The following is a 25933-nucleotide window of genomic DNA, read 5'->3' on the forward strand; positions in this document are numbered from 1 at the left end:
AACGAGTGGCAGCACAAGCGCCAATCAATGGCAGATTGCTAATTCGCAAGCCCTCCTTGCTCGCTACGACAAGGCACACTGGGACGAGATGCAACACTTACAGCACTTGCCCAAGGAACATCAGAAACATGTCCAACAGGTTGTGGAAGGACAGGCCATATCTAACAACCCGATAAGGTCTGCCCTAGACTCTGCAGACACAGCAGCACTAACGGTCAACACGTCGGTAACCATTCGCAGGCATGCGTGGTTAAGAAGTTCTGTATTCAAGCCAGAGATCCAACAAGCAGTGTTGAACATGCCATTTTAATCAGGAATAGCTGTTTCGGCCAGAAGTTGACATAGCAATTAAGAAGTTGTAAAAAGACACGGACACAGCCAAAGCCATGGGCGCCCTCTATTCCCCACAAGTCAGGCACCTTTTAGGAAACCAAAATTTAGAGGAGGTTTTCGACAGCAAACATCAGCCTTCCACCTCTCAAACCAGACCCACCTATCGGGCACAATATCAAAGGGGAGGGTTTTGTGGTTCCTATAGAGGACAATTCACAAGAGGAAGGGGTAAGTTCCAAGCAACCAAGCCAGACTAAACAGTGACTTCGTCACAAAACCCCAACACTTATCACCGGTGGTGCACAGATGCATGGGTCCTATCAATTATCCAACATGGTTATTGCATAGAATTCACAAAATTCCCGCCAGATGTGCCACCAAGAACACACAATCTGTCCAAACACTTACCTCTATTACAAATAGAGGTCCAAGCACTTACAAAAACAAGCAATAGAACTAGTACCCAATCATCAGAAAGGAACAGGTGTCTACTCACTATTTCCTAATTTCAAAAAAGGACAAAACGTTAAGACCCATCTTAGATCTCTGAACACTGAATCTCTTAATCAAATCAGACCACTTCCGCATGGTAACACTTCAAGACGTGGTTCCCTTACTAAAAAAAGGAGGAATACATGTCAACATTGGATCTCAAGTGTAAGGAAATGCCTCCTTGGCATGGTTACCCCCTGACTTTTTGCCTTTGCTGATGCTATGTTTACAATTGAAAGTGTGCTGAGGCCTGCTAACCAGGCCCCAGCACCAGTGTTCTTTCCCTAACCTGTACTTTTGTATCCACAATTGGCAGACCCTGGCATCCAGATAAGTCCCTTGTAACTGGTACCTCTGGTACCAAGGGCCCTGATGCCAGGGAAGGTCTCTAAGGGCTGCAGCATGTCTTATGCCACCCTGGAGACCCCTCACTCAGCACAGACACACTGCTTGCCAGCTTGTGTGTGCTGGTGAGAACAAAATGAGTAAGTCGACATGGCACCCCCCTCAGGGTGCCATGCCAGCCTCTCACTGCCTATGCAAGTATAGATAAGTCACCCCTCTAGTAGGCCTTACAGCCCTAAGGCAGGGTGCACTATACCATAGGTGAGGGCACCAGTGCATGAGCACTGTGCCCCTACAGTGTCTAAGCCAAACCTTAGACATTGTAAGTGCAGGGTAGCCATAAGAGTATATGGTCTGGGAGTCTGTCAAACACGAACTCCACAGCACCATAATGGCTACACTGAAAACTGGGAAGTTTGGTATCAAACTTCTCAGCACAATAAATGCACACTGATGCCAGTGTACATTTTATTGTAAAATACACCCCAGAGGGCACCTTAGAGGTGCCCCCTGAAACTTAACCGACTATCTGTGTAGGCTGACTAGTTTTAGCAGCCTGCCACAAACCGAGACATGTTGCTGGCCCCATGGGGAGAGTGCCTTTGTCACTCTGAGGCCAGTAACAAAGCCTGCACTGGGTGGAGATGCTAACACCTCTCCCAGGCAGGAATTGTCACACCTGGCGGTGAGCCTCAAAGGCTCACCTCCTTTGTGCCAACCCAGCAGGACACTCCAGCTAGTGGAGTTGCCCGCCCCCTCCGGCCCGGCCCCCACTTTTGGCGGCAAGGCCGGAGAAAATAATGAGAATAACAAGGAGGAGTCACTGGCCAGTCAGGACAGCCCCTAAGGTGTCCTGAGCTGAGCTGACTCTAACTTTTAGAAATCCTCCATCTTGCAGATGGAGGATTCCCCCAATAGGGTTAGGCTTGTGACCCCCTCCCCTTGGGAGGAGGCACAAAGAGGGTGTACCCACCCTCAGGGCTAGTAGCCATTGGCTACTAACCCCCCAGACCTAAACACGCCCTTAAATTTAGTATTTAAGGGCTACCCTGAACCCTAGAAAATTAGATTCCTGCAACTACAAGAAGGACTGCCCAGCTGAAAACCCCTGCAGAGGAAGACCAGAAGACGACAACTGCCTTGGCTCCAGAAACTCACCGGCCTGTCTCCTGCCTTCCAAAGATCCTGCTCCAGCGACGCCTTCCAAAGGGACCAGCGACCTCGACATCCTCTGAGGACTGCCCCTGCTTCGAAAAGACAAGAAACTCCCGAGGACAGCGGACCTGCTCCAAGAAAAGCTGCAACTTTGTTTCCAGCAGCTTTAAAGAACCCTGCAAGCTCCCCGCAAGAAGCGTGAGACTTGCAACACTGCACCCGGCGACCCCGACTCGGCTGGTGGCGATCCAACACCTCAGGAGGGACCCCAGGACTACTCTGATACTGTGAGTACAAAAACCTGTCCCCCCTGAGCCCCCACAGCGCCGCCTGCAGAGGGAATCCCGAGGCTCCCCCTGACCGCGACTGCCGGAACTCTAATTTCCCGACGGCTGGAAAAGACCCTGCACCCGCAGCCCCCAGCACCTGAAGGATCAGAACTTCTGTGCAGGAGTGACCCCCAGGAGGCCCTCTCCCTTGCCCAGGTGGTGGCTACCCCGAGGAGCCCCCCCTTACCTGCCTGCACCGCTGAAGAGACCCCTTGGTCTCCCATTGAAACCTACAGAGAACCCGACGCTTGTTTGCACACTGCACCCGGCCGCCCCCGCGCTGCTGAGGGTGTACTTTATGTGTGGACTCCCCCCCCCCCCCCCCCCCCCCCCCCCCGGTGCCCTACAAAAGCCCCCTGGTCTGCCCTCCGAAGACGCGGGTACTTACCTGCTGGCAGACTGGAACCGGGGCACCCCCTTCTCTCCATTGAAGCCTATGTGTTTTGGGCACCTCTTTGACCTCTGCACCTGACCGGCCCTGAGCTGCTGGTGTAACTTTGGGGTTGTTCTGAACCCCCAACGGTGGGCTACTTTGGACCCAAAACTGAGATCTGTAAGTGATTTACTTACCTGCTAAAAATAACAATACTTCTCCAGTATTGGGGTATCTTTCATAGATTCACATGCTTGAATCATTCCCCGTCGTTGAAGTGGGAGTCCCACGGTACATAGAAAGCAGTAAATAGAGAAACTTTTTTTTTTTACTGTAATCCATAGGAAAAAACATTCAATTATAGAACTATTAGCCTCTTTATAAAGAGCCCAAACTTCAACCAATCAGACGTGACCACCTCCTCAGAACCCTCAGCACAGAGGCTCAGTCTGTCAGATTTTCTACTGCACGTTGTGTGTAAGGGAGTCTCCCTGAGCTCTGCTCAGTTTTCCATCTCTTCAAGAGAAATCCTTAGAAATTTTTCACTTCACTTTTTTCTTCAAGACTTTTTTCCATCATGTCCGCAAGAAAAGGCCTTTTTAGACCTTGTGGGGACCTGTGGCAAATTGAGACTTCACTGTGAGGATCCTCACAAAGAATGTATCTATTGCTTACATCCAGAGCATAAGGTCAAGGACTGTAAGATCTGCAGGACCTTTCCTAATAAGACTGAGGGACAGAGAAGCCAGGCTCCTACTTTGGCTCCAGAAGAAGGCAAGAGAAGCTCTTTCTGAAGAGGAGAGTGACACTTCAGTGACCTCAAGGAAAAGAAAGAGGTCTGTGGAGAGCCTATCCCCTACAAGCAGTAACTCAGCCAAGAAGCTGCATGCTTTTAAGGACACCAGGGATCTACCTTCAACATCTAAGGTAGCAAGTGGCAGGGTTCACTCAGAACCATCAACACCTGCTTCTTCAAAGAAGCTTAAAAAGCCTTCAAGTTCACTGCCTCCGACGTCCAAAAAAATCTACACCGTCGACAAGCACTCCGTCGACGACAGGTCTACCTGTGACAACGACCACGATGACGGCTACGTTTACAGCTCCTCCGTCACCGATGATAGTGACTTCGTCTCCGCTGTTGTCTACGACGATAACATCGGTGAGTCTGAAGTATGGTCCGTCCTCGTCGCACACTTTGAAGATCACTAAGAAGCCGTCGACGGGTAAGAAGCTAAAATCTTTGCCGTCGACGCATTCATCGACTAAGAAATTCAGGAGGTCGCCGTCGGTTTCGCCGACGAAGATTCCATCGATGCGCCTGATAGCAAACTCCGTCGATGTCAACCCCGTCGACCGGTGACGCAGTGACATTAGCTTCGTCGACGGGTCCTTCGTCGACACTGGTACCACAAACTACACCGACGGCCCCGTCGACGCCTGCTCCGTCGACGGTTAATTTTCCTGGGGCATCTCCTTACCTACCGCAAAGAATTTTACCTGTACAAAGCAGGTCCTCTTTATTACTACCATCGCATACATCGTCTAGCAAGGTTGCACCCGTTCCTCCGCAGCATATTTTTGCTGATGATGATGGCGATGGGTACTCTGGCGGATTTTTTCAGGTAGCGCATAGTCTGTCCGAACTACGTATAAAATGCCAAGAGGAAGATGAAGAAGAGGATCTGCAGTCTTTTTCACACCAACAGGATCAAGGACATTTCGAACAACCAGAACAGACAGTTCAAATGCCGGTATCATTGATTAACAACCTTCAGCAAATGATGCAGGACTACTATGCGAGGTTCCCCCGCCTGGTTCTTCTACACCGGTACAGCCTCCACAGACACCAGTGTCCACTCCAGCTAGGCCTTAAGGATTCCCAGACCCTACCACAGCACCTCCATCGGTTCAGGGTATTGCGTCACCGTCATCCGAGGAGGAACAGGAAGAAGGGGAGATACAGGACTCAGACTCTTTAATACCGGAATGGGATGAATATCAGATCCAGACCTTATCTCAGTCTACACCACCGCCAGTAGACTCTCCACCGCAGGACATTGGGGGTTTCCATAGTGTCATGGAGAGAGCTGCTAAAAGATTCCAGCTACCGATTACGTCAAAACAATCAGATTGCTTTCTTTATGACTTTAAAGAAGACACTAGAAAATCGGTAAGGGCCATTCCCATTGTCGATTTCATCTGGGAAGAAGGCTTAAGTCATGCAGACTCCGTCCTCCATTCCTGCAGTCTTGCCCAGACTAGAAAAGAAATATGAGGCTCCTGAGAACTCCCCAGCATGTCTAATCAGCCATCCTAAGCCGGATTCGGTTATCTCACAAGCAGCTCAGAGAAGATCCAGGAATCCGTCAGCTTCTCTGACTGCTCCTCCAGACAAGGAAGGACGGCGTCTGGACTCCATAGATAAAAAAAATGTCAACCTTGGCTGCCACCACTGTTAGAGCGGCCAACTCTCTAGCGATACTTGGGAGATACGATCGTCAGATGTGGTCTGACATGTCACAATTCATTGACATGATACCTGAATCCAGTAGAGCAGAGGCACGCAGAATTCTTCAAGAAGGAGAAAAGATTTCGGCTGAAATCATAGACTCTGCCATTGATGTTTTCGACAATTTGCCGGGGGGGTGGTTCTCAGACGCCAAGGGTGGCTAAAGGCTACCTCTTTTAGGCCGGAAGCTCAGTTAAGTGTTAGACATGCCGTATGATGGCGAGCTTTTGTTTGGAAAACATGTCGACGATGCATTGCAGTCTATCAAGGCAGACACTGAAACAGCCAGGTTGCTTGCAACGCTGCAGTACAAGAGGCAACCCTTTCGGGGAGCGAGAGGGAGAGGTACTTTTTCACATAGAGGAGGTTTTCAGCAATATCGACCTTACTTCTCTTACCAAGGGCAATTTCGCTCAACCTATGGCCAACAACAACAGCATTCCTTTCGCCAGCAATCAGCTTGCTTCAGGCAACAAACGAGAGGAAAGTCTGATTTCAGAACCAAGGAAACAGCTAGAAAGCAGTGACCCTCATCAAGTGCCTGCACCCAGCCCCTACACCGACACACGTATAGGGGGCACAATTTCCGGATCTCTACACCAATGGTCCAGAATAACAAGACCGATGGGTTTTGGATATTATCAATCGGGGGCATACACTAGAATTCAACCAGCCTCCTCCTCAAGTACCACCAAGAGGCCCCCCGCCAGCCCATCTCAACGAGCTTATGGAACAGATTGCTATCTTAATGAGCAAGGGAGCAATAGAGATCGTGCCAAGAAACCAGAGGGGGACAGGTTTTTACTCCCGTTTTTTCCTTATCGGGAAGAAAACCGGAGACTGGAGGCCTATTCTCGATCTTAGTTCGCTCCACAGTTACCTCGGGAAGCAATCTTTTCGCATGATCTCTCCAAGACGTTCTGAGCCTCCTCAACCGAGGGGATTTTATGACCTCGTTAGAGCTTCAGGACGCATATTTCCACATTCCAATTCACCCCAATCATCGGAAATTCTTGCGGTTCAGGGTCGCAGGCATTCACTACCAGTTCAGAGTGCTTCCGTTTGGCCTCAAGTCAGCTCCAAGAGTGTTCACCAAGGTTTTGGCGCCAGTGGCAGCCCACCTCAGGCAATTAGGGGTACAGGTGTTCCCATACCTAGACGACTGGCTAATAAAAGCACGTACAGCGTCTAAGGCTGCCAGAGACACGGAAACATGTCTCTCCCTTTTCGGAGCTTTGGGTTTGACGGTCAATTACCCCAAGTCTCACATAGAGCCCACTCCAAACATCACGTTTCTAGGAGCCATCTTAGACACTTTACAAGCGAAAGCCTTTGCTTCACAGGACAGAAGACAGACACTTCGAAACTTAGCAGCACAGCTCAGCAAAAAAAGGTCCGTTTCAGTGCGGACTTACAAGTCTTTTCTAGGGATACTATCGTCTTGCATTCCATTGATAAAGAACTGTCGCCTGCACATGAGGACTCTTCAGCAACAGCTAGACAACCAATGGAAACAGACAGAAGGCTCTTTCGACGAGCTAGTACAAATCACCCCTGCAGCGAAGCAGGCTTTCAGGTGGTGGAAAGAAACTCCCCTAGTGTAAGGAAATGCCTCCTTGGCATGGTTGCCCCCTGACTTTTTGCCTTTGCTGATGCTATGTTTACAATTGAAAGTGTGCTGAGGCCTGCTAACCAGGCCCCAGCACCAGTGTTCTTTCCCTAACCTGTACTTTTGTATCCACAATTGGCAGACCCTGGCATCCAGATAAGTCCCTTGTAACTGGTACTTCTAGTACCAAGGGCCCTGATGCCAAGGAAGATCTCTAAGGGCTGCAGCATGTCTTATGCCACCCTGGAGACCTCTCACTCAGCACAGACACACTGCTTGCCAGCTTGTGTGTGCTAGTGAGGACAAAACGAGTAAGTCGACATGGCACTCCCCTCAGGGTGCCATGCCAGCCTCTCACTGCCTATGCAGTATAGGTAAGACACCCCTCTAGCAGGCCTTACAGCCCTAAGGCAGGGTGCACTATACCCTAGGTGAGGGTACCAGTGCATGAGCATGGTACCCCTACAGTGTCTAAACAAAACCTTAGACATTGTAAGACTCTTTGAACCTAAAGTCCCGACGCCTGGGAGAGACCCTGCACCCGCAGCCCCCAGGACCTGAAGGACCGGACTTTCACTGGAGAAGCGACCCCCAGGAGTCCCTCTCCCTTACCCAAGTGGAGGTTTCCCCGAGGAATCCCCCCCTTGCCTGCCTGCAGCGCTGAAGAGATCCCGAGATCTCTCATAGACTAACATTGCGAACCCGACGCTTGTTTCTACACTGCACCCGGCCGCCCCCGCGCTGCTGAGGGTGAAATTTCTGTGTGGACTTGTGTCCCCCCCGGTGCCCTACAAAACCCCTCTGGTCTGCCCTCCGAAGACGCGGGTACTTACCTGCAAGCAGACCGGAACCGGGGCACCCCCTTCTCTCCATTCTAGCCTATGTGTTTTGGGCACCACTTTGAACTCTGCACCTGACCGGCCCTGAGCTGCTGGTGTGGTGACTTTGGGGTTGCTCTGAACCCCCAACGGTGGGCTACCTTGGACCAAGAACTGAACCCTGTAAGTGTCTTACTTACCTGGTAAAACTAACAAAAACTTACCTCCCCCAGGAACTGTGAAAATTGCACTAAGTGTCCACTTTTAAAACAGCTATTTGTCAATAACTTGTAAAGTATACATGCAATTTTTATGATTTGAAGTTCCTAAAGTACTTACCTGCAATACCTTTCGAATGAGATATTACATGTAGAATTTGAACCTGTGGTTCTTAAAATAAACTAAGAAAAGATATTTTTCTATAGAAAAACCTATTGGCTGGATTTGTCTCTGAGTGTGTGTACCTCATTTATTGTCTTGTGTGTGTACAACAAATGCTTAACACTACTCCTTGGATAAGCCTACTGCTCGACCACACTACCACAAAATAGAGCATTAGTATTATCTATTTTTACCTCTAAGGGGAACCCTTGGACTCTGTGCATGCTATTCCTTACTTTGAAATAGCACATACAGAGCCAACTTCCTACAGGAACCCTTGGACTCTGTGCATACTGTAAAGAAATGGCTCCCTGTTGCAGTTACCCCCCACTTTTTGCCTGATACTGATGCTGACTTGACTGAGAAGTGTGCTGGGACCCTGCTAACCAGGCCCCAGCACCAGTGTTCCTTCACCTAAAATGTACCATTGTATCCACAATTGGCACACCCTGGCATTCAGATAAGTCCCTTGTAACTGGTACTTCTAGTACCAAGGGCCCTGATGCCAAGGAAGGTCTCTAAGGGCTGCAGCATGTCTTATGCCACCCTAGTGACCCCTCACTCAGCACAGACACACTGCTTACAAGCCTGTGTGTGCTAGTGAGAACAAAATGAGTAAGTCGACATGGCACTCCCCTCAGGGTGCCATGCCAGCCTCTCACTGCCTATGCAGTATAGGTAAGACACCCCTCTAGCAGGCCTTACAGCCCTAAGGCAGGGTGCACTATACCATAGGTGAGGGTACCAGTGCATGAGCACTGTGCCCCTACAGTGTCTAAACAAAACCTTAGACATTGTAAGTGCAGGGTAGCCATAAGAGTATATGGTCTGGGAGTCTGTTTTACACGAACTCCACAGCACCATAATGGCTACACTGAAAACTGGGAAGTTTGGTATCAAACTTCTCAGCACAATAAATGCACACTGATGCCAGTGTACATTTTAGTGTAAAATACACCACAGAGGGCACCTTAGAGGTGCCCCCTGAAACGTAACCAACTAGCTGTGTAGGCTGACTGGTTCCAGCAGCCTGCCACACTAGAGACATGTTGCTGGCCCCATGGGGAGAGTGCCTTTGTCACTCTGAGGCCAGTAACAAAGCCTGCACTGGGTGGAGATGCTAACACCTCCCCCAGGCAGGAGCTGTGACACCTGGCGGTGAGCCTCAAAGGCTCACCCCTTTGTCACAGCCCAGCAGGGCACTCCAGCTTAGTGGAGTTGCCCGCCCCCTCCGGCCACGGCCCCCACTTTTGGCGGCAAGGCTGGAGGGAACAAAGAAAGCAACAAGGGGGAGTCACTGGCCAGTCAGGACAGCCCCTAAGGTGTCCTGAGCTGAAGTGACTCTAACTTTTAGAAATCCTCCATCTTGCAGATGGAGGATTCCCCCAATAGGGTTAGGATTGTGACCCCCCTCCCCTTGGGAGGAGGCACAAAGAGGGTGTACCCACCCTCAGGGCTAGTAGCCATTGGCTACTAACCCCCCAGACCTAAACACGCCCTTAAATTTAGTATTTAAGGGCTACCCTGAACCCTAGAAAATTAGATTCCTGCAACTACAAGAAGAAGGACTGCCCAGCTGAAAACCCCTGCAGCGGAAGACCAGAAGACGACAACTGCCTTGGCTCCAGAAACTCACCGGCCTGTCTCCTGCCTTCCAAAGATCCTGCTCCAGCGACGCCTTCCAAAGGGACCAGCGACCTCGACATCCTCTGAGGACTGCCCCTGCTTCGAAAAGACAAGAAACTCCCGAGGACAGCGGACCTGCTCCAAGAAAGGCTGCAACTTTGTTTCCAGCAGCTTTAAAGAACCCTGCAAGCCCCCCGCAAGAAGCGTGAGACTTGCAACACTGCACCCGGCGACCCTGACTCGGCTGGTGGAGACCCGACACCTCAGGAGGGACCCCAGGACTACTCTGATACTGTGAGTACCAAAACCTGTCCCCCCTGAGCCCCCACAGCGCCGCCTGCAGAGGGAATCCCGAGGCTTCCCCTGACCGCGACTCTTTGAATCCAAAGTCCCGACGCCTGGGAGAGACCCTGCACCCGCAGCCCCCAGGACCTGAAGGACCGGACTTTCACTGGAGAAGTGACCCCCAGGAGTCCCTCTCCCTTGCCCAAGTGGAGGTTTCCCCGAGGAACCCCCCCCCTTGCCTGCCTGCAGCGCTGAAGAGATCCCGAGATCTCTCATAGACTAACATTGCGAACCCGACGCTGGTTTCTACACTGCACCCGGCCGCCCCCGCGCTGCTGAGGGTGAAATTTCTGTGTGGGCTTGTGTCCCCCCCGGTGCCCTACAAAACCCCTCTGGTCTGCCCTCCGAAGACGCGGGTACTTACCTGCAAGCAGACCGGAACCGGGGCACCCCCTTCTCTCCATTCTAGCCTATGTGTTTTGGGCACCACTTTGAACTCTGCACCTGACCGGCCCTGAGCTGCTGGTGTGGTGACTTTGGGGTTGCTCTGAACCCCCAACGGTGGGCTACCTTGGACCAAGAACTGAACCCTGTAAGTGTCCTACTTACCTGGTAAAACTAACAAAAACTTACCTCCCCCAGGAACTGTGAAAATTGCACTAAGTGTCCACTTTTAAAACAGCTATTTGTCAATAACTGGAAAAGTATACATGCAATTTTTATGATTTGAAGTTCCTAAAGTACTTACCTGCAATACCTTTCGAACAAGATATTACATGTAGAATTTGAACCTGTGGTTCTTAAAATAAACTAAGAAAAGATATTTTTCTATACAAAAACCTATTGGCTGGATTTGTCTCTGAGTGTGTGTACCTCATTTATTGTCTATGTGTATGTACAACAAATGCTTAACACTACTCCTTGGATAAGCCTACTGCTCGACCACACTACCACAAAATAGAGCATTAGTATTATCTATTTTTTACCACTATTTTACCTCTAAGGGGAACCCTTGGACTCTGTGCATGCTATTCCTTACTTTGAAATAGCACATACAGAGCCAACTTCCTACACATACTATTCCTTACTTTGAAATAGTGCATACAGAGCCAACTTCCTACATCAAGGATGCGTATTTCCACATACCCATCCATCCTTCCCACAGAAAATACTTAAGGTTTGTAATGCACAGCGTACACTATCAAAAGTGCTACCGTTCGGTATAACAGCCGCAAGGGTATTCACAAACTGCCTAGCAATAGTAGCCGCTTACATAAGGAGACAGCACATGCACGTAATCCCATATTTAGACTGGCTAATTAAAAGCAACATGCAATAAGTCATAGAAACTCTACACAAACTACGGTTCTCTATAAATTTCCAGAAATTAAATCTGCAACCATCCCAAATACAACAATACTTGGGAGCAACACTCAACACACAAAGAGTAATTGATACTCCAAGTCCACAAAGGGTCCAAGCGTTCCAAAATGTAACATCAAGCATACAGACAAACCAACACTACCCAGTAAGGTTTGTAATGAAACTTCTAGGCATGATGTCTTCATGCAAAGCCATTGTCCCAAATGCAAGATTACACATGCAACCCTTACAACAGTGCCTAGCAAAACAATAGACACAAGCACAGGATTAACTTCAAGATCTAGTGTTGAAAGACCGCCAAACGCACTTCTCGCTTCAATGGTGGAACCCTATAAATTTAAATTTAAACAAAGGGCGGCCATTCCAAGACCTAGTGCCTCAAGCTGTTATCACAACAGATGCTTCCTTGATTGGGTGGGGAGCACACCAACAAGCACAGCATACAGGGTCAATGGAACAATCAGCAAAACCAACTTCACATAAATCATTAGAAACTGCTAGCGGTGTTTCTAGCATTAAAAGCATTTCAACCACTGGTAGCCCACAAACACATCCTTGTCAAAACCGACAACATGAAAACCAGATATTATCTCAACAAACAAGGGGTGACACTCGTCACAACTGTCTTAGCACAAAAGATTTGGCATTGGGCAATTCACAATCACGTTCGCCTGATAGCACAATACATACCAGTCATTCAGAATCAGTTAGCCGACAATCTCAGTCGCGATCACCAGCAAACTCACGAATGGGAAATTCATCCCCAGATCCTACAGGATCACTTCCTCCGCTAGGGAACACCAAACATAGACCTATTCGCAACAAAAAACGCAAAATGCCAAAAGTTTGCGTCCAGGTACCCACACCCTCAATCCAAAGGCAATGCACTATGGATCAGTTGGTCTGGGATATTTGCTTACGCTTTTCCCCCCTCTCCTGCTCATTCCTTATCTGATCAACAAACAAAGTCAAAACAAACTCAAACTAATACTCATAGCACCAACCTGGGCTCGCCAATCGTGGTACACAACACTGTTGGACTTATCAGTAGTACGCCACATGAAATTACCAAACATTCCACATCTGTTAACACAACACAAACAGATCAGACACCCAAATCCAGTATCGCTCAATCTAGCAATCTGGCTCCTGAAGTCTTAAAATTCGGACATTTAAATCTTACACAAGAGTGTATGGAGGTCATTAAATAAGCAAGAAAACAAACAAGACATTGTTACGCAAACAAATGGAAAAGATTTGTTTGCTACTGCCACACTAATCAGATTCAACCACTACATGCCTCTACAAAGGACACTGTAAGCTACTTATTACACTTAGAGAAGTCTAATCTAGCATTCTCTTCCATTAAAATCCATCTCACTGCAATCTCTGCCTATCTGCAGATTACACATACAACATCACTTTTTAGAATCCCAGTCGTTAAAGCTTTTATGGAGGGACTAAAGAATCATACCCCCAAGGACACCACCAGTACCGTCGTGGAACCTTAATATTGTATTAACACGACTCATGGGGCCCACCATTCGAACCCATGCATTCGTGTGAAATGCAATATCTGACTTGGAAAGTAGCCTTTCTAATAGCTATCACATCACTTAGAGTAAGTGAGATACAAGCATTTACTATTCGGGAACCCTTTATACAAATACATAAACGAAGTGGTTCTCTGTACAAATCCAAACTTCTTACCAAAGGTCATATCACCATTCCACCTAAACCAAACTGGAACTCCCAGACTTCTTTCCGCAACCAGACTCAGTAGCCGTAAGAGCCTTACATACATTACACATAAAAAGAGCACTAATGTATTACATTCACAGAACTAAACAATTTCGTAAAACAAAACAATTGTTCGTAGCCTTCCAAAAACCTCTTGCAGGTAATCCTATATCCAAACAAGGCATCGCCAGATGGATAGTTAAATGTATTCAAACTTGCTATATTAAAGCAAAAAGAGAATTACCTATTACACCAAGAGCACATTCCACTAGGAAAAAAGGTGCCACAATAGCTTTTTCTTGGAAATATACCTATGACAGAAATATGTAAGGCAGCCACCTGGTCTACGCCTCATACACTTACTAAGCATTACTGTGTAGATGTGTTAGCAACGCAACAAGCCACAGTAGGGCAGGCTGTATTAACATTATGTTCGATGGCATCTGTCGCTGTAGATACGCATGTTCTGCAATAGCTCGCCATCTGGTGTTGGGCCGGAGTGTTACAAGTTGTTTTTCTTCGAAGAAGTCTTTCGAGTCACGGGACCGAGTGACTCCTCCTTTTGTCTCCATTGCGCATGGGCGTCGACTCCATCTTCGATTGTTTTTTTTCCGCCATCGGGTTCGGACGTGTTCCTGTCGCTCCGAGTTTCGGAGCAGAAAAAATAGTTAATTTCGGAAGATTTTCGTCGGTATTGTTGCGTTCGGGATCGGCGTACTTAGATTCAACACCGCATCAAAGATCGAAGAGCTCCGGTACCCTTCGGGGTAGTTTTTCGATCCTCCGTCGGGGCCTGGTCGGCCCGACCGCGTGCTGAGGAACGCCGATGGAACGGACCCCGTTCCGTTTCTGCCCCAAATGCCACAATAAATACCCCTACACAGACCAACACTTGGTCTGCAACCTGTGCCTGTCACCTGAGCACAGCGAAGACACCTGCGAGGCCTGTCGTGCGTTCCGGTCCCGAAAAACACTCCGAGACCGTCGAGCCAGAAGACTTCAAATGGCGTCCGCACCGACAGCCCGACGGGAGTTCGAGGAACAGGAAGAGGAAGGTACCTTCTCGATCCAAGACTCAGACTCCGAAGGATTCGACGATACACAAACCGTGAGTAAGACGTCGAAAACCACACAAAGAAACATTTACAAGGCCCAGGGGACGCCACTGCCACCAGGCCATGGCTCAACCCATAAAATCGGTGACCGACCGTCGGCACCGAAAAAGGCCCTAACAGTGCCGAGATCGTCCGACTCCGGTCGAGACACCGGCACGCAGCCTTCTCGGGACCGAGAAAGTGCTGGAGACAAGCCTCGACACCGAGATGCCGGTGTGGACACGGCTCGACGCCGAGACAGCGGCACCGAAACAGATCGACGCCGAGAGGTTTCGGCCCCGAAAAGGAAAAAAGTCACCTCGGAGCCGAAAAAACACGCAGACAAAGTTTCGATGCCGAAACAAACTGCAAGCGACCCAGCTTCAGGCTCTTATACAGAAGAGCACTCGCTAACCTCCCAAATGCAGAAGCATAGGTTTGAGGAAGAGCTACAAGCAACTGATGCGGACCATACGCAAAAGCGTATCTTCATTCAGCAGGGGACAGGAAAAATAAGCACCCTTCCCCCCCATTAGGAGAAAGAGAAGGTTGGAGTTCCAGACGGAACAAGCACCACAACCAAAAGTGGTGAAAAGAGTTACACCACCACCCTCTCCTCCGCCCGTGATTAACGTTTCACCAGCACAAACGCCATCACACTCCCCAGCTCACACCACCATGAGCCAGGGTGACCAAGACCAGGACGCATGGGACCTATACGACGCCCCAGTGTCAGATAACAGCCCAGAGGCATACCCTACAAAACCATCTCCACCAGAAGACAGCACCGCGTACTCTCAGGTGGTGGCTAGAGCAGCACAATTTCACAACGTAAGCCTCCACTCAGAACAGGTCGAGGATGATTTCTTGTTCAACACTCTCCTCCACCCACAGCTCCTACCAAAGCCTGCCTATGCTCCCTGGTATGCTCCGGCACGCAAAGGACATATTTAAGGACCCGGTCAAAAGTAGGGCAATCACACCAAGGGTGGAAAAAAAGTATAAGCCGCCTCCTACGGACCCGGCTTTCATCACAATACAGCTGCCACCAGACTCTGTTGTTGTAGGAGCAGCTAGGAAAAGGGCCAACTCTCACACATCTGGAGATGCACCACCCCCAGATAAAGAAAGCCGCAAGTTTGATGCAGCTGGTAAGAGAGTCGCAGCACAAGCTGCAAACCAGTGGCGCATCGCGAACTCCCAGGCACTACTTGCGCGCTATGACAGAGCCCACTGGGATGAGATGCAACATCTCATTGAACATCTGCCCAAAGACTTCCAAAATAGGGCAAAACAAGTGGTTGAGGAGGGACAGGCCATCTCCAACAACCAGATCCGCTCCTCCATGGACGCTGCAGATACAGCTGCACGGACAATTAATACATCTGTAACTATCAGAAGGCATGCATGGCTCCGAACGTCTGGATTTAAACCAGAGATTCAACAAGCAGTTCTCAATATGCCTTTTAATGAAAAAGAACTGTTCGGTCCAGAAGTGGACACAGCGATTGAGAAACTCAAAAAAGATACGGACACTGCCAAAGCCATGGGCGCACTCTACTCCCCGCAGAGCAGAGGGAATTACAGCTCATTCCGTAAAACGCCCTTTCGAGGGGGGTTTCGGGGTCAAAGCACACAAGCCAGCACCTCACAAGCCACACCGTCCAGTTACCAAGGACAGTATAGAGGAGGTTTTCGGGGACAATATAGAGGAGGGCAATTCCCTAGAAATAGAGGAAGATTCCAAAGCCCCAAAACCCCTACTACTAAACAGTGACTCACATGTCACTCACCCCCTCCACACAACACCAGTGGGGGGACGAATAGGTCATTATTACAGAGCATGGGAGAAAATCACTACAGACACTTGGGTTCTAGCAATTATCCAACATGGTTACTGCATAGAATTTCTACAGTTCCCTCCAAACATACCACCAAAAGCACAAAATTTAACAACACACCATTCCAATCTCCTAGAGATAGAAGTGCAGGCACTATTGCAAAAGAATGCAATCGAATTAGTGCCAAACACACAAATAAACACAGGAGTTTACTCACTGTACTTTCTGATACCAAAGAAGGACAAAACACTGAGACCAATCCTAGACCTCAGAGTAGTCAACACTTTCATCAAATCAGACCACTTCCACATGGTCACACTACAAGAAGTATTGCCATTGCTAAAGCTGCACGACTACATGGCAACTTTAGACCTCAAGGATGCTTATTTCCATATACCAATACACCCATCGCACAGGAAATACCTAAGGTTTGTATTCAAAGGAATACATTACCAATTCAAGGTACTGCCTTTCGGATTAACAACCGCACCAAGAGTCTTTACCAAATGTCTAGCGGTAGTCGCTGCACACATCAGAAGGCAGCAAATACATGTGTTCCCATATCTAGACGACTGGCTAATCAAGGCCCATTCGTTAATAGAGTGCTCAAATCACACAAATCATATCATACAAACCCTCTTCAAACTAGGGTTCACCGTCAATTTCACAAAATCCGAAATTCTGCCACGCAAGGTACAACAATACCTGGGAGCCATAATAAACACATCAAAAGGAGTAGCCACTCCAAGTCCACAAAGAATTCAAAATTTCAACACCATCATACAACGCATGTATCCAACACAAAAGATACAAGCAAAGATGGTATTACAACTCCTAGGCATGATGTCATCATGCATAGCCATTGTCCCAAACGCAAGACTGCACATGAGGCCCTTACAACAATGCCTAGTATCACAGTGGTCTCAAGCACAGGGTCACCTTCTAGATCTGGTGTTAATAGACCGCCAAACTTACCTCTCGCTTCTGTGGTGGAACAACATAAATTTAAACAAGGGGCGGCCTTTCCAAGACCCAGTGCCACAATACGTAATAACAAAAGATGCTTCCATGACAGGGTGGGGAGCACACCTCGATCAACACAGCATACAAGGACAATGGAACGTACATCAAACAAAACTGCATATCAATCACCTAGAACTTCTTGCAGTTTTTCAAGCACTAAAAGCTTTCCAACCAATAATAGTTCACAAATACATTCTCGTCAAAACAGACAACATGACAACAATGTATTATCTAAACAAGCAGGGAGGGACGCACTCCACGCAGTTAAGCCTGTTAGCACAAAAAATTTGGCATTGGGCAATTCACAACCAAATTCGCCTAATTGCACAGTTTATACCAGGGATACAAAATCAACTCGCAGACAATCTCTCTCGAGATCACCAACAGGTCCACGAATGGGAAATTCACCCCCAAATACTGAACACTTATTTCAAACTCTGGGGAACACCTCAGATAGACTTGTTTGCGACAAGGGAGAACGCAAAATGCCAAAACTTCGCATCCAGATACCCACACAAACAATCCCAAGGCAATGCCCTATGGATGAACTGGTCAGGGATATTTGCTTACGCTTTTCCTCCTCTCCCTCTCCTTCCTTACCTGGTAAACAAACTCAGTCAAAGCAAACTCAAACTCATATTGATAGCACCAACTTGGGCAAGGCAACCCTGGTACACAACGCTGCTAGACCTATCAGTGGTACCCTGCATCAAATTGCCCAACAGGCCAGATCTGTTGACACAGCACAACCAAAAGATCAGACACCCAGATCCAGCATCGCTGAATCTAGCAATCTGGCTCCTGAAATCCTAGAATTCGGGCACTTACAACTTACCCAAGAATGTATGGAAGTCATAAAACAAGCAAGAAGGCCATCCACCAGGCACTGCTATGCAAGTAAATGGAAGAGGTTTGTTTGCTACTGCCATATTAATCAAATACAACCATTACACACAACTCCAGAACATGTAGTGGGTTACTTGCTTCACTTACAAAAATCTAACCTAGCTTTCTCTTCCATTAAGATTCACCTTGCAGCAATATCTGCATACCTGCAGACTACCTATTCAACTTCCCTATATAAAATACCAGTCATTAAAGCATTCATGGAGGGCCTTAGGAGAATTATACCACCAAGAACACTACCTGTTCCTTCATGGAACCTAAATGTTGTCCTAACTAGACTTATGGGTCCACCTTTTGAACCCATGCACTCCTGCGACATACAGTTCCTAACCTGGAAGGTGGCATTTCTCATCGCCATTACTTCCCTGAGAAGAGTAAGCGAGATTCAGGCGTTTACTATACAGGAACCTTTTATACAACTACACAAAAATAAAGTCGTCCTAAGGACCAATCCTAAATTTTTGCCAAAAGTTGTTTCACCGTTCCATCTAAATCAAACAGTGGAACTTCCGGTGTTCTTTCCACAGCCAGATACCGTAGCTGAAAGGGCACTACATACATTAGATGTCAAAAGAGCATTAATGTATTACATTGACAGAACAAAGAACATCAGAAAGACTAAACAACTCTTTATTGCATTTCAAAAACCTCATGCAGGAAACCCAATTTCAAAACAAGGTATAGCCAGATGGATAGTTAAATGCATCCAAATCTGCTACCTTAAAGCTAAACGACAGCTGCCCATTACACCAAGGGCACACTCAACCAGAAAGAAAGGTGCTACCATGGCCTTTCTAGGAAACATCCCAATGCAAGAAATATGTAAGGCAGCCACATGGTCTACGCCTCACACATTCACCAAGCACTACTGTGTAGACGTGTTATCCGCACAACAAGCCACAGTAGGTCAAGCTGTATTAAGGACATTATTTCAGACTACTTCCACTCCTACAGGCTGATCCACCGCTTTTGGGGAAATAACTGCTTACTAGTCTATTGCAGAACATGCGTATCTACAGCGACAGATGCCATCGAACTGAAAATGTCACTTACCCAGTGTACATCTGTTCGTGGCATCAGTCGCAGTAGATTCGCATGTGCCCACCCGCCTCCCCGGGAGCCTGTAGCAGTTTGGAAGTTACCTTCAATTATTTATATATGTATCATCTCAACCTTAAATAAGTGCATACTTAGTCACTCCATTGCATGGGCACTATTACTACAATTCAACTCCTACCTCACCCTCTGCGGGGAAAAACAATCGAAGATGGAGTCGACGCCCATGCGCAATGGAGACAAAAGGAGGAGTCACTCGGTCCCGTGACTCGAAAGACTTCTTCGAAGAAAAACAACTTGTAACACTCCGGCCCAACACCAGATGGCGAGCTATTGCAGAACATGCGAATCTACTGCGACTGATGCCACGAACAGATGTACACTGGGTAAGTGACATTTTCATTCTGACAACTTCAACTCCTACAGGCTAAACCACCGCTTTTTGGGGATATTACCGCTTTTTAGTCTATGCACAGCATGTGTATCTGCCGCTACACATGCCACTGAACATAAAGTCACTTACCCAGTGTACATCTGTTTGTGGCATGAGACGCTGCAGATTCACATGCGCCCTCCCACCTCCCCGGTAGCCTATAGCCGTTAGTTGAATGAAAATTGTAAATATGTAAATATTCTTTTGATACACCTTAAGTACATGCATAACTACTCCATTGCATGGGCACCTCGTATACTCACAACTCCTACCTCACCCCCTGTGGGGAAAACAATCTAAGATGGAATTGACGCCCATGCGCAATGGAGCCGAAAGGGAGGAGTCACTTGGTTTTGTGACTCAAAGACTTCTTCGAAGAAAAACAACTTGTAACACTCCGAGCCAAACACTAGATGGCTGGATAATGCATAGCATGTGAATCTGCAGCGTCTCATGCAACGAACAGATGTACATTGGGTAAGTGACATTTTCCATATGTAACCTATTGTGTGTTTTTTGGGACTTGACTACAGTGGCTATAAAAGATAATGCTAAGACAAAAGCCTTGGAACTGCGCTCTTAAGTAAAAGATTTTGTGAAACAAATTTTACTAGACAGTCTATTAGGAACATTTGATTTGAGCATGTCCAGTTTTTTGGTCTTGTAGTCCTTGGATTGGTTGCAAAGTCATGCATACTGCTGTTGGTCAGCCTACAAAATATTTGTGCTTTCCCAAGCCTCAATCCTAGATGCCGGGAGAATGCACTGCACCTGAATCGAATAGCCTCAAACAGTAGTAATTTGTTTCAGGTCATACGGGGGAGGGGGGGTTGCTTCAGAATTTTTTTTTTTTAAAATCAGAAAAAGACAAAGATGTATTCTCTTGTGTCACAGGTGTATTCTTCTACTGTTCCTTTGTCAGCCTCCTGCTCTTGATTAGAACAGTCTTCCTGTAGATTTGTTACTACTTTACTTGATGCCTTGTAAACACCCATACCCTGTTTTTTAGGATCTTGGAGTCTTTATTCCTGCTCCTATGAGTCAAGGGATGCGAAGTGACTTCTTTCTGGAGGGAGGACCATTCATGCCACCAAGGTTGAAACTTGACAGGGATCCACTTGGAGGACTTGCTGATATGTTTGGACAGATGCCAGGTAAAGCTTGTAGAGGCTCTTGATCTGGTTCAGCGAAGGACAAATGGTTTGTGTGCATGTCTGAAAGGGATGCAGAATTTTATAAAGTAGTCACCAAGGTTAGTAGTTTTGTACATAAGTGTGAGGGATCACAGCTGAGTTGTTGTGCAGATTAGTAGGGTGATGCCTAACAACGTAAACTATTGCTCTGGAAGGCAACTATTTTTAGCTAGCCTGGACATACAGGGAGTCTGTAAAATGCTATGCCAATAGCTGTAAGTAAGCTTTTTGTTTAACATTGTGAATGACTGAAGGAATTGTAGTAGTGTCCTCTTTCTGGCATAGTTGCCCCCACTTACTCCAGTATTGGAACTTTGATAGATTCACATGCTTGAATCATTCCCAGTCATCGAGGTGGGAGTCCCTGGTACATTACAACTACAATGTTATGAGAAATAGTGTATACCAGCTTAAAGCCCATCACATTAGCAGTCTATCCTTTTTCTTTTTTTAGGAAAAAGATCCAAACCAGGTTTCAGCCAATCAGGCTACCCCTTCCCCCAGAACACTCCTGTGGAAAGCTCCAGTGCCTCCGGTTTTCCACTGCATGCCGTGCTAGGGAGTCTCCACTGAGCTCTGCTCAGTCACATCTTTCTGGAATTTATGCTAGTATATTGCCCCTCAGAAATTGCTGTTTCTAGTCGGATTTCCAGGTCTCTTCTCTAGACTGCTTTACACTCTGTGAATTTTCGTCATGTCTGAGGAGAGGAAGAGACTGCAAGACCTGTGGGGAAAAAAAGGCTTCACTTAGAGCACCCCCACAAAGACTGCCTTTACTGCCTTGATCCACAACACTCTGACAAGGATTGTAAGGTATGCAGAACCTATTCTAACCAGACCCTTAAAGACCGAGGGTAGGCTTCTTGTTTGGCTCCAGAAGCTGAAAAGGCAGAATCCTGTTTCTGGTTCAGACAGTGAGGACTCTATTTCCTCCAAGCAGGCTCAGAAAAGGGACATATCTCAGACTGGTCAGATGGAGGAACAACCTAAAAAGCAGCTAAAAAGACCAAACATGGGTCTTACAAAAGACAGCTCTTCAAGTTCTCCTCGCAAAAGGGCTGGAACATCACACTGGGAAAGTAGTGAATGCTTTCTCCTCAGAACATAGTCAAAAAGTGTCTTCTGAGCCTCCTCTACCACCTCCAACATCTAAGCAGTCTTTCAAAACTGTCAAACCGTTGTCGTCTGACTGTTTATACAGTGTGCTCTGCTTACAGTTTCTACACGACTACGCCATTGTTATGGCCTCCTCCGATGACTGACTGTTCCAGCGCCGAACATAGTCAATGATGGCATCCTTGCCATCGACTGTGCCGTCGACAACTCATGCAATCTTCATCACTGTAGACGACGACAGCATTGACTATACCGTTGACAGGACCTTTGGTGGATATTTCAGGGAAACCAAGGAAGTTAAAATCTGACACCGTCAAGCACATTGTCCAGTAAAGTTTCACCTTTGATTCCTGCTCATCTTTTAGAGGGTGATGAAACTGAGGGGCCATTTAAAGCAGATAGTCCTTCAGAGCTACATTTAAAGTGTCAGGATCTGGTAGACCATAACCAGTATGACCCTCAGTCCTTTTATTCTCCTGATGATCAGTATTCGTATCAGGAACAAATGATTCCTATGCCAGGATCTGTTATTTCAGACCTCCAATTAATGTTAGCAGACCTGTAGGAAAAGATTTCCACTAGTTGAATCCAAGAAGAGCAGACAATTATACCTTTACCGGTACTACCTCCTACCGCTGTTAGACCACAGGTACTAACAGTGGATGTGCCTCCACACACACCTTTTGGTTCCACCATAGGACCTGTTAACATCCAACAATGACAGGGAAGAGGGGGAATTGACAGATCATATTAGAGAATGGAATGACTTTCAGATACCTTCACCCTCTCCAGTCCCTGCAGACTCTCCACCAGGTGACATTGGTGGATTTCAGTTTTTTGGAACAGGCAGCTAAAAGGTTTGCACTACCTATGCCTACAAAGCCGATGGACTGCTTTCTCTATGACTTGAAGGCGCCCTTTAGAAAAAGCGTAACATCGATGCCCATAAAAGACTACGTATGGCGCAAGGGTATTAAGGTCATGAAAAATCCCGCCACTGTTACAGCGGTCTTGCCCCTCTTGGATAAGAAATATAAGGCACCAGATGACTCCCCAGCGTGTCTGACTGGACATCCCAAGCCGGATTCTGTTGCTCAAGCGGCACAGCGCAGGTCTAGAAATTCTTCAGCTACAATCTCTGCTCCACCTGGTAAAGAAGGGAGAAAGCTTGATAATTTTGGAAAGCGTTTATCCTTGATGTCCTCCCTTACAGTAAGGCTGTCAAACTCATTAGCTGAAATAGGAAGCTATGACAAGCAGCTATGAGCTGACATAGCTCCTTACATAGACCAACTTCCTGAGGAAGCAGAAGCAATGAAGATAGTAGAGGAAGGGGAAAAGGCTTCAGCGGAAGTCAGACACTGGAATGGGTATTGCTACTACGGCCTTTCATCAGCTATCAGGCACAGATGTTTTAAGGAGATGGGGCCGGCTTTGCGCAACATCTTTTAGACCAAAAGTACAGAGCAAAATTCTTGACTCCTGTTTTGATGAGGAAGTTCATTTAGGAAATGTCTGAGTCTTTGCAAGCTATTAAGACTGATACAGGCAATGCAAAGTCCCTGGGAACCCTGCAGTTCAGAAGGTAGCCCTTTCGGTGTGCCAGAGAAAGGAGATCCATCCTACAGAGGGGGTTCCTATCCGTCTTCCGTCTCAAATATCCAATTCTTTCGAGCCCAGTGTCAGCAGAGGCAACCTCCACAGGCAGCATATGCTAGAACCGCACATAGAACAAGAGCAGGACGACAAACCAGAGAAACTGGTCGCAGACTGTAAGGAAATGCCTCCTTGGCATGGTTGCCCCCTGACTTTTTGCCTTTGCTGATGCTATGTTTACAATTGAAAGTGTGCTGAGGTCTGCTAACCAGGCCCCAGCACCAGTGTTCTTTCCCTAACCTGTACTTTTGTATCCACAATTGGCAGACCCTGGCATCCAGATAAGTCCCTTGTAACTGGTACTTCTAGTACCAAGGGCCCTGATGCCAAGGAAGGTCTCTAAGGGCTGCAGCATGTCTTATGCCACCCTGGAGACCTCTCACTCAGCACAGACACACTGCTTGCCAGCTTGTGTGTGCTAGTGAGGACAAAACGAGTAAGTCGACATGGCACTCCCCTCAGGGTGCCATGCCAGCCTCTCACTGCCTATGCAGTATAGGTAAGACACCCCTCTAGCAGGCCTTACAGCCCTAAGGCAGGGTGCACTATACCATAGGTGAGGGTACCAGTGCATGAGCATGGTACCCCTACAGTGTCTAAACAAAACCTTAGACATTGTAAGTGCAGGGTAGCCATAAGAGTATATGGTCTGGGAGTCTGTCAAACACGAACTCCACAGCACCATAATGGCTACACTGAAAACTGGGAAGTTTGGTATCAAACTTCTCAGCACAATAAATGCACACTGATGCCAGTGTACATTTTATTGTAAAATACACCCCAGAGGGCACCTTAGAGGTGCCCCCTGAAACTTAACCGACTATCTGTGTAGGCTGACTAGTTTTAGCAGCCTGCCACAAACCGAGACATGTTGCTGGCCCCATGGGGAGAGTGCCTTTGTCACTCTGAGGCCAGTAACAAAGCCTGCACTGGGTGGAGATGCTAACACCTCTCCCAGGCCAGGAATTGTCACACCTGGCGGTGAGCCTCAAAGGCTCACCTCCTTTGTGCCAACCCAGCAGGACACTCCAGCTAGTGGAGTTGCCTGCCCCCTCCGGCCAGGCCCCACTTTTGGCGGCAAGGCCGGAGAAAATAATGAGAATAACAAGGAGGAGTCACTGGCCAGTCAGGACAGCCCCTAAGGTGTCCTGAGCTGAGGTGACTCTAACTTTTAGAAATCCTCCATCTTGCAGATGGAGGATTCCCCCAATAGGGTTAGGATTGTGACCCCCTCCCCTTGGGAGGAGGCACAAAGAGGGTGTACCCACCCTCAGGGCTAGTAGCCATTGGCTACTAACCCCCCAGACCTAAACACGCCCTTAAATTTAGTATTTAAGGGCTACCCTGAACCCTAGAAAATTAGATTCCTGCAACTACAAGAAGAAGGACTGCCTAGCTGAAAACCCCTGCAGCGGAAGACCAGAAGACGACAACTGCCTTGGCTCCAGAAACTCACCGGCCTGTCTCCTGCCTTCCAAAGATCCTGCTCCAGCGACGCCTTCCAAAGGGACCAGCGACCTCGACATCCTCTGAGGACTGCCCCTGCTTCGAAAAGACAAGAAACTCCCGAGGACAGCGGACCTGCTCCAAGAAAAGCTGCAACTTTGTTTCCAGCAGCTCCAAAGAACCCTGCAAGCTCCCCGCAAGAAGCGTGAGACTTGCAACACTGCACCCGGCGACCCCGACTCGGCTGGTGGCGATCCAACACCTCAGGAGGGACCCCAGGACTACTCTAAGACTGTGAGTACAAAAACCTGTCCCCCCTGAGCCCCCACAGCGCCGCCTGCAGAGGGAATCCCGAGGCTTCCCCTGACCGCGACTCTTTGAACCTAAAGTCCCGACACCTGGGAGAGACCCTGCACCCGCAGCCCCCAGGACCTGAAGGACCGGACTTTCACTGGAGGAGTGACCCCCAGGAGTCCCTCTCCCTTGACCAAGTGGAGGTTTCCCCGAGGAACCCCCCCCTTGCCTGCCTGCCGCGCTAAAGAGATTCCGAGATCTCCCATTGACTTCCATTACAAACCCGACGCTTGTTTCTACACTGCACCCGGCCGCCCCCGCGCTGCTGAGGGTGAAATTTCTGTGTGGACTTGTGTCCCCCCCGGTGCCCTACAAAACCCCCCTGGTCTGCCCTCCGAAGACGCGGGTACTTACCTGCAAGCAGACCGGAACCGGGGCACCCCCCTTCTCTCCATTCTAGCCTATGTGTTTTGGGCACCACTTTGAACTCTGCACCT

The 25933-nt window shown here is 48.1% G+C and overlaps 1 protein-coding gene across 5 annotated transcripts in view; it reads left to right on the plus strand.

Moving 5' to 3' along the window:
- Nucleotides 1-25933, plus strand: part of EIF4G2 (eukaryotic translation initiation factor 4 gamma 2) — a 269529-nt gene that overhangs the window by 58857 nt on the left and 184739 nt on the right. For all 5 annotated transcript variants that reach the window (XM_069223604.1, XM_069223608.1, XM_069223605.1 and 2 more), the window contains one exon: nucleotides 20741-20885. In XM_069223604.1, coding sequence (XP_069079705.1) covers nucleotides 20741-20885 — 145 coding nt within the window. The remainder of the gene's footprint in view (nucleotides 1-20740; nucleotides 20886-25933) is intronic.

Source organism: Pleurodeles waltl, chromosome 3_1 (assembly GCF_031143425.1).
Source record: "Pleurodeles waltl isolate 20211129_DDA chromosome 3_1, aPleWal1.hap1.20221129, whole genome shotgun sequence".
NCBI classification, from domain to species: domain Eukaryota; kingdom Metazoa; phylum Chordata; class Amphibia; order Caudata; family Salamandridae; genus Pleurodeles; species Pleurodeles waltl.